Genomic DNA, 9065 nt, shown 5'->3' on the forward strand with positions numbered 1-9065 from the left:
ATGGAGCCAACAAACCACCACCACAACTCCGCCGCCGGATATTCCTCCGCCGCGTCCTCACCGCCCGCACGGCGGTCAATTTGCCCTAATTGCACCCGTCCCCAACCAGTCTGCCTATGCAAATTCCTTCCATCACCACCAATCGCAACCAAAACACAAATCATTATCCTTCAACATCCTCACGAGGCGCAACACAAGCTCTCCACAACCCCAATCCTCACCAAATGCCTCTTAAACGCAACCACCATCGTCAATCGCCGCCTCAAACCCGGCCTCTCCGATCTCCTCGACCGATCGCCTACCGCCGTCTACCTCTTCCCGCCGACGCCTCACTCCTCGCCGCCAATCAACATCTCAGAACTCGACCTAACCTCCTCATCCTCGCCGGATTCCAATCTGGTTCTGATAGCGTTCGACGGAACATGGAAGCACGCGAAGGAGATGGTGCGATCGAGCGAGGAGTTTCTATCGAGATTCGCGAGGAGAATTTGCTTGGATTTTGACGAGAGCGTCGATGGCGGAAGCATTTTTGATTCGGAGTTGATTCTGAGGAAGGAGCCGCACGGCGGTTGCGTTAGCACGATGGAGGCGGTGGCGAGATGCTTGAGAGTGATGGAAGCGGATGGGGCGGAGATTGAGGTGAGATTGATCGGAGTTTTGAGGGAAATGGTTAGGTTACAGGCTGGGTTCCTGAAGCCCATGAACCCTAGGCCCAAATTGCTGAAGACGAAGAAGAAGATGAAGAACAAGAGCGAAAGGGAAGATGAAATTAGATGAATCTTTAACATTATCATTTTAGTCCCTTAATTTTAGTTTTATTCCATTTTTGTCTCTATATTTCTTTTTATTTAATATTAATCACTTTCGATATTAATTAGTTTATTATTAATTTTTGTACAATTTATTTATTTATTTAAAATACATAGATAAAATAAAACATGTTAATTTATTCATTTATAGAATTTTGGTCTAGCTTGATTTAATTTTCAATTTTGTATTTTAAATAAAAAGTATTTTTATATGAAAATGACCAAAATATTCTCACACTTCTTCGTGTCATCCACTCACGGCAAGTAGCCACCACTGTTGTTTGTTGCTGCCATTGTCATCGCGCCACTGGCCACAATCGTTACCTCCCAACCCGACGGCTACTCCAACCACCGATGATGGTCGACGACTGGTCACTATGTTTTAAATACAAATTCAAAGATTTTAGTTCATACTGTTTAAGCATTCAAAATTCAGTCCAAATATACTTTAACTGTTATGTAGCTTCGGAAATTCGATTTAATAACCTTAAAGAACAAAGTTTTCAAATTTAAATTATTCCAAAACCCAAAAAATTATAAGAAATCAACGTGAAAAATTTTGGGCAGAAAAACTTGTTTTTAAACTCCCACGTACTCGAGATTTGATTAGTACCACTTGAATGACTCTAGCTTATAATTTATAAAACATAAGCATTTGCAAAAAAATGTAAAACTTAACTCTCAACAAAGCTAATTGATGTCTACAGACAAAAACAAACGCTTTATATAGCTTTTGACATCTTTAATCTATATGACTTAAATACACTCGTATACTCGTGGCTAAAATGGTTAGTTAATGATAAAATAAGGTAACCACCTGAATTACATACACTCATAATGTTCGTATTAAAATAATTAATTAATTAAATTGAACGTTTAGAAATTTATTAAATACACAATTGAAAGTTAAAATATTTATAATTTAATTTGCAAAATTTAAAAAACCATTTTCACGTTTATTTAAAAAAAAAAAAAGAAAAAAAAAAGGGAAAATTTGAGGCCATATTTTAATTTGAGAGAGAGTAATATTGCGTTCCATGAGGGAGCAAGAGCGACCCAACATTTCAGGTGGCCACGTCACCTGTTCTTTGCCTTAAATAGCCACTGTCCCTCCCAAATTTTCTGGGCTTTCTCTCTTACCACTCTCTCACCATCATTATCCACAATCTCCTCCTTCCCCTTCATAATTTATTCATACCCATTGCGCTTCCTGTTCTTCTCAACTTACCATTTCTTTTGGACCCTCACCCAAATAAAGTAATAATTCTCTCATTTTCTCCTCTGTTCTTGTCTTTTTGGCCTACTTCTCTACCTCATTCTCGCCAGAATTGATATTAGTTCAGGAATTTCAGGTATTCAGATGAATTTATTTGCCCCATTTCATCGATCATTTCCATTTCCCTTTTGAATCTCTTCCTGATTTGATATTGTTCTTGATTAACATTGTTGTTTTTTGGTGCTGATCATGATCATTTCTTACCCTTTTGGCATTGTTTCGTATTGCAAATGGATTGGAGCTTTAGTCTTATGTGTTTATGTGATGGGATCTTTGTGTTTTTTGGAGCCCTTTTGAAATGAATCTGATAGCTGTTCTTTGTTCCCTTTTGTGTTTGATGTTCTTTTCAGCTTGGGACATTGCTGTCTGTCATCTTTTTGTTCCCTTTTGTGTTTGATGTTCTTTTCAGCTTTGGTTTCAGCTTTGGGACATTGCTGTCTGTAATCTTTGTTCCCTTTTCCTTAATCTGTAATGATTAAACGTTATTTGATTGAAATCGCCACAATACGGTTGCGAATTGATCGAATAATGTTCATCCATCTTTACTTTTCATGGAATGTAATATGATTTTGTGTAGTTGGTTGTATAAAGACATCTATAGTGTTGGAAGAATGAAAACTTAATACACTACTCTTAAGGCAACTTGATGGCTTTTTTTCTGCCTCTTTCAACCGTGGATCTCTACGTGATTACGTCGGCCTAACCATTTGAGGATGTTATAGAGCACTTTTTGTTATTCATAGAGCGTATGCAATGTGTATTGAGGCATATTGTTCTCGGGAATTTTATAGACGTGACTAAGATCAGGGCATGCCTCTAATAACCACTCGTGGATAAGAGACCTCTCCACATTTCCTAGAAGTGATATTGTCCATTGGGAGGAAGTTCGATCACTTATGTATGTCTTGCCAATGTGAGACTTCGGTTGCATTTCCATCGAGTCTCAAATAGTCGTGGACCCATGTAGCTCGTATTGAGGTTAACTCCTTCCGTTTTGGAGCATATCGCCTTTCTGATAGAGGTCAATCACAGATCTCTACCTGACTATGTTATTGAGTCTCACCGCCTCTTTTCTCAACACCTGAAGATTTTACGAACATGACTAAATTTATGGCATGACTCTAAACCATTTGTTAGGACAACGTATCTCTTTCAAAATGGTATGATATTTGTTCACCTTAGGATAGACACTCGTACCTTACCTTTGGTTTCGTGAATAGTGGCACGAGTAACTTGAATGACTGTGTGTATTCTATAACATTTGTATAATTCGGCTGCAGTCCGGTGTAGTTGCCTTCGGCATCTCAGGGTTAAGTAAGTTCACGTGCATGCCTAGTATTTCCCATGTTCCACGGCCAAATTATCGGACGCATCCATGAAACACATGTTCTTATCTTTTTCAAAGTTATGAATGCTTAAACGATATGCAATTTTGAGTTCGTACTTTCTCTCCTACAGGGCTTTGTGGCATCTTTGGATGAGAGATAAGGCTGTTTAAGATTCTATCACCAAATCTTTGTTACTATATCCAATTATAAGGAAGGAACTAAAACATGTCTGGCCCAACAAAGGTTTCGGATCCCGCTTTCCAAGGAGTAGGCCAGAAAGTGTATCCTTCGTTCTATCAGCGTTAAGCATTGTTTCGAGTTTACGTTCATTATATACCGAACAGTTTAAGATCATTTTATTGATCGTTTATGCATCTTATTTAGACTTGCTTCTTTAATGTCGATATCGAACACGCTGATTCTGGTGTTACATGTTGAACTTGACATCTTTTAGTGGCACCGACATTTGGCGAATTGAGAATTTTCAGCCTGTTCCGTTGCCAAAGTCCGATTATGGAAAGTTCTATATGGGGGATAGCTACATAATATTGCAGGTTGCTTTCGACTTATTTACTATTAGTACCGTTTAGTATCTATTTGAAACGTCTTTTGAATACACTTGGCTATGATATCGTCTCTTTCGTGGACTGTATTTTTAACGAACATTTCCTATTGCAGACGACACAAAACAAAAGTGCCTCGTTCTTGTTTGATATACATTTCTGGATTGGAAGAGATACAAGTCAGGTGTTTTTTCTCGTCTCGTCTCGATGAAGTTTTGTTTGTTTAAAATCACTCGATCTTTGTTGATGTCGATTTGAGGGGACCAAAATTGTCATATGAATCCTCAAGAAACCTTGCTTTGCATTTTCTTTTCGTTTTAAAAGATTAATTCCTAAATTTCTCGACCTTTTCACGTAGGATGAATCCGGGACTGCTGCGATAAAATCTGTTGAGTTAGATGCAGCTCTCGGCGGACGTGCAGTGCAGCACAGAGAGCTTCAAGGCCACGAATCCGACAAATTTTTATCATACTTCAAACCGTGTATAATTCCGCTCGAAGGAGGTGTTGCATCTGGATTTAGAAAATACGAGGAGGAAGAATTTGAAACGCGGTTATATACCTGCAAAGGAAGACGAGTCGTTAAGATGAAACAGGCACGGGATTCGATTCATATGAACTCTCATATATTTTTGAGTTCGTTATTTCTCTGTGATCAAAATTTCATTTCGATAATGCAGGTTCCTTTTGCACGGTCTTCTCTTAATCACGACGACGTGTTCATCCTCGACACCGAAGACAAAATATATCAGTTCAATGGTGCTAATTCCAATATCCAGGAAAGAGCCAAGGCCTTGGAAGTGGTTCAATATTTGAAGGAAAAGTATCACCAGGGAGTGTGTGATGTTGCAATAGTGGGTATGCAAACTTCTCACTCGTCTAAAGAAACACGTCGACGTTTTTTAAGTTCCTCCTTAGTTTCTTAATCGTGTAATTTTGTTTGCTGTTTTAGATGACGGGAAGTTGGATACCGAGTCGGACTCCGGGGAGTTCTGGGTCCTCTTTGGTGGTTTTGCACCTATCGGAAAGAAGGCTAGCACGGACGATGACGTGGTTGCAGAAGCCACACCTCCTAAACTCTATAGGTACAAGACATTAGACAAAATAATCTCGAATCTAACATGTTTTATGAGAATATCATATGCTTCATTATCGGTATTATTCTGAAAAAACAAACTCGACACGCTACTCATTTAGTTTTCGGACGCATGCAGCATAGCTGATGGCAAAACGAGTATCATTCAAGGTGAACTTTCCAGATCATTGTTAGAAAATAACAAATGCTATCTACTCGACTGTGGTTCTTCGGTATACGTTTGGGTTGGACGGATAACCCAAGTCGAGGAAAGAAAAATGGCGAACCAAGTTGCTGAGGTATTCGAGTAGCAGTATAGCATCCGAGATAGTATATTCCACTAAATTTGGATCTAAATGTATATGTTCTTCGGTATCTGTACTTAGGAATTCGTTACTAATCAAAAGAGGCCGAGGTCGGTACAAATAACACGACTTATTCAAGGTTACGAGACGCATTCTTTCAAATCCAATTTCGGTTCCTGGCCAGCCGGATCTGCAGCTTCTGGAGCTGAGGAAGGACGAGGAAAGGTAGCAGGTACGTGTCATTTGTGACTTAAAAGTGTACCTAATGTACTTCGGGCTCGACTTATTCATTCTGGTACTCAAATTTCTGCTAGCTTTATTGAAGCAGCAAGGCGTTGGTATTAAGGGGATGTCGAAAAGTACACAAGCAAATGAGGACGTACCTCCGTTGCTGGAGGGCGGTGGAAAGATGGAGGTTTAGTCCGAGCTTACTTTTTCACGTTAATTTTGAGGATAACTACCTGAATTCGGTCATTACTTTTCTTTCTCGTGCTTCGTTATGTAGGTATGGTACGTCAATGAGGACACCAAAACTCCAGTGGCTTCAGAGGACGTCGGTAAATTCTATAGCGGAGACTGTTATATTATTCTTTACGCTTACCACTCCGGTGAGAGGAAGGAAGATTATCTTTTGTACACTTGGTACGGAAAGGATAGCGTCGAGGTAAGCTCTAGCCACGTGCCGAAAAAAATGGTTGGGCGGTACTAATCATTGCCTAACATGTTGTTCAATGTCAGGACGACCAAACAACAGCTGCTCGGCTAGCAAGTTCGATGTCGAACGCGCTTAAGGGGAAACCAGTTCAGGTACTGAATCGCTTTTCTAGATCAGGATTATGTTATCGTCGTTGACATGTTATATTGGTACTTCGGTAGGGTCGAGTTTTTCAGGGTAAAGAACCGCCACAGTTCGTTGCACTTTTCCAGCCTTTGGTGTTCTTCAAGGTACGTAGCTTTAAACAGTTCGTGTTAGAATCCGGGTTTACGAGTTCGGGTTTTTTAACCGATACGCTCTTTAGGGCGGTGTTAGTGCTGGCTACAAGAAATGGATAGCAGAGAAGGGCTTGGCGGATGAAACATATAGTGCAGATAATATTTCTCTCATTGAGATTTCTGGAACTTCTGTCCACAACAATAAAGCAGAGCAAGTTGATCATGTGGCAACATCATTGGACTCGGGCCATTCTTTTGTCCTGCAAACGACGTCTTCTTTGTTCATATGGCACGGAAGTCAATGTCCGTTCGAGCTGCAGCAATCCGCTGTGAAAGTTGCCGAGTTTTTAAAGGTTTGCAGCTCGTGCTGTGCAGACGTTTGTTCGATTTCTGTACAATTGGCTAACTATATCCTTCCTATTTACGTTATAGCCGGGCGTTACTTTGAAACACGCTAAAGAAGGTACCGAAAGTTCAATTTTCTGGTCGGCTCTTGGCGGAAAACAAAATTATACGAGCAAAAAAGCAGCTCAAGATATCGTCCGAGACCCGCATCTATACACGATTTCATCGAATAAAGGTGACAGTTCTTTATAATGATAATACGTTCTTCTCTACCGTGTACCTAATTAGTTCTTATATTGATATCGATTTCCTTTGACCGATGTTTCAGGACGATTTCAGGTGAGCTTTGGACTGGACTGTCTTTATGTTTCGGTTTGGATGCTTAAGCGTTTTGTAGTTATTCTTGTTTATGAGTTTCTGCAGGTACAGGAGGTTTTCAACTTCTCTCAAGATGATCTCTTGACGGAGGATGTGTTGATTCTCGATACACATGCGGAAGTGTTCGTATGGATCGGTCAGTTGGTCGACGCGAAAGAAAAGCAAAACGCCTTTGAAATTGGGCAGAGTTACATAGAATTGGCTGCATCTCTGGAGGGTTTGCCCCCACAAGTACCACTCTACAAAGTCACTGAGGGAACCGAACCGACGTTCTTCACGACGTATTTTTCATGGGATAATACGAAAGCTATCGTATGTGCTGCCATTTTGCTTTCCGTTTCTCAGTATACTTCTTATTTCTTCTAATGTTTCGTCAAAAAAATTTCTTCGATGGGTGAAAACTTGGTTAGATGCTTCTCTCGTGAAAAAAACTTGGTTACTGTCAGACCCCACCTCGGTTGGAGAGGGAAACGAAGCATTCCTTATAAGGGTGTGGAAACTTCAACCTAGTATCGGGCCAAAGCAAACAATATCAGCGGTGGGTTTGGGCTGTTACAAATGGTCTCAAAGCTAGAAACTGAGCGTGTGCTAGCGAGGACGTTGGGCCCCCAAGTGGGTAGATTGTGAAATCTCACATCGGTTGGATTGAGGAGTGACGTATTCCTTACGAGGGTGTGGAAACCTCTCCCTAATCTGCTAGCGGTGGGCTTGAGCTGTTACACTAAGGGTCAGTTTACTCCGTTGTTAACCTTTGAATTATCTTCGTCTATGTAGACTCAAGGTAACTCGTTCCAGAAGAAGGTTTCTCTGTTGTTTGGAATTGGCAACGCTGCGGAGGTAAACGCTCAACGCTCGAGCAGGCTTTTTTCTGGATCGATGAATTTGCAAACGTCAAACATATTACTATTGCAGGATAAAACTAACGCATCAGGAGGACCTAGGCAAAGAAGTGAAGCTTTAGCTGCTTTAAACTCTGCATTTAATTCATCCTCTGAGCCGAAACCTGTTGCTACAAGGTCGTCGGGCCGTAGTCAAGGCGGAGGCTCACAAAGGGCAGCTGCTGTAGCTGCACTTTCTAATGTTCTTACAGCTGAAAAGAAGCAAGGCTCTGATTCTCCTCCTGCCCCACAGAATCGCAGTCCACACCCAGATGAGGGTAAGCGAGCCTCGTTCGACTTATAGATAGATATCCATCGTTTTCATACCGACGACATAATTGGGTAATGACAGGGAAAGGAGAGGATGACAATTTCCAAGCCGAAAAGGAGGATGGTAAAGATGATGAAGACAAGGACGGAGGGACTTTTTCGCCTTCATTCGAAAACGACGGGGGACAGGAAGATAATGCTGAACCTGTTGTTGGCACGTACACTTATGATCAACTAAAAGCGAAGTCGGAGAATCCGGTGACTGGAATCGACTTCAAACGAAGAGAGGTTAGTTCGACATCGTTAAAAATTTTCAGGTTTTATGATGGTTTGATTAGTGGTTCATTCAATGTCTTGCTGATTTCTTCTCAGGAGTATCTTTCTCCGGAAGAGTTCGAGACGATATTCGGCGTAACGAAAGAAGCATTCAGTAAGCTGCCTAAATGGAAGCAAAACATGCAGAAGAAGAAGTTCGATCTGTTTTAGAGAATGAACGTACATTCGAACTCCGACATCCATGTTCGAGACTCGGCGTTGTGTGAGTTTAAAGGCATCATGGCTGGTTCTTGCAATTTTGTTTAGAATTTGGTTGTTTTATTGGTTGTGATTCAGGGTGATGAGTGGTTTTTTTGTTTGTTCTTTGTTTTTCCTTGTTCTTTTTGTTCCCTTCCCTGCATTGGCTGTTCAATTCTTTTGTTGATTATTCTTTGTTTTGTTTTGAGGTCATTTGAGCCTTTTGATCTTCTTATTTTGGCAGAAAGAAATGAAATTTTGTTTTTCTGCTAAGTGTTCCGGTTAACTACTCGAGTACGATAAATTTAAGCTGAGCCCGTTCTCTATGGAGAGTGGAAAACGCTATCTTTTAGGGTCGTTTGGTTGAAGATTTTGTTTAAAATGCTTAGGAAT

The 9065-nt window shown here is 40.7% G+C and overlaps 2 protein-coding genes across 3 annotated transcripts; both read left to right on the plus strand.

Annotated features, from left to right (window-relative positions):
• On the plus strand, positions 1-870 carry LOC111803881 (DTW domain-containing protein). Its single transcript, XM_023688485.2, has one exon. The coding sequence runs from the start codon at positions 1-3 to the stop codon at positions 775-777; it is 777 nt and encodes a 258-aa protein (XP_023544253.1). The 3' UTR covers positions 778-870.
• A 1021-nt stretch (positions 871-1891) lies between these two features.
• LOC111803879 (villin-2) lies at positions 1892-8945 on the plus strand. 2 transcript variants are annotated; one of them, XM_023688483.2, is made up of 21 exons: positions 1900-2161; positions 3544-3694; positions 3868-3967; positions 4092-4160; positions 4335-4571; positions 4656-4833; positions 4928-5060; positions 5190-5349; positions 5437-5587; positions 5670-5770; positions 5861-6019; positions 6094-6162; positions 6232-6300; positions 6375-6641; positions 6721-6868; positions 6962-6972; positions 7057-7323; positions 7786-7848; positions 7924-8167; positions 8242-8447; positions 8532-8945. In XM_023688483.2, exons 2-21 carry the CDS (start codon positions 3639-3641, stop codon positions 8643-8645), a joined length of 2802 nt encoding a protein of 933 aa, XP_023544251.2. In that variant the 5' UTR covers positions 1900-2161; positions 3544-3638; the 3' UTR covers positions 8646-8945. The 2 variants fall into 2 exon arrangements, with proteins under 2 accessions (XP_023544250.2, XP_023544251.2); XM_023688482.2 differs by having other exon boundaries at positions 1892-2161; positions 7786-8167.
• Positions 8946-9065: the final 120 nt, after the last annotated feature.

This window comes from Cucurbita pepo, chromosome 10 (assembly GCF_057944985.1).
Source record: "Cucurbita pepo subsp. pepo isolate OVF chromosome 10, ASM5794498v1, whole genome shotgun sequence".
NCBI lineage: Eukaryota > Viridiplantae > Streptophyta > Magnoliopsida > Cucurbitales > Cucurbitaceae > Cucurbita > Cucurbita pepo.

Coding starts and splice junctions, on each gene's coding strand:
- LOC111803881 (XM_023688485.2), top strand. CDS start 1: ATGGAGCCAACAAACCACCACCACAACTCCGCCGCCGGATATTCCTCC.
- LOC111803879 (XM_023688482.2), top strand. CDS start 3,639: ATGTCTGGCCCAACAAAGGTTTCGGATCCCGCTTTCCAAGGAGTAGGC. Junction 6,163..6,231: donor TTAAGGGGAAACCAGTTCAG/GTACTGAATCGC, acceptor GTACTTCGGTAG/GGTCGAGTTTTTCAGGGTAA. Junction 8,168..8,241: donor CAGTCCACACCCAGATGAGG/GTAAGCGAGCCT, acceptor GGGTAATGACAG/GGAAAGGAGAGGATGACAAT.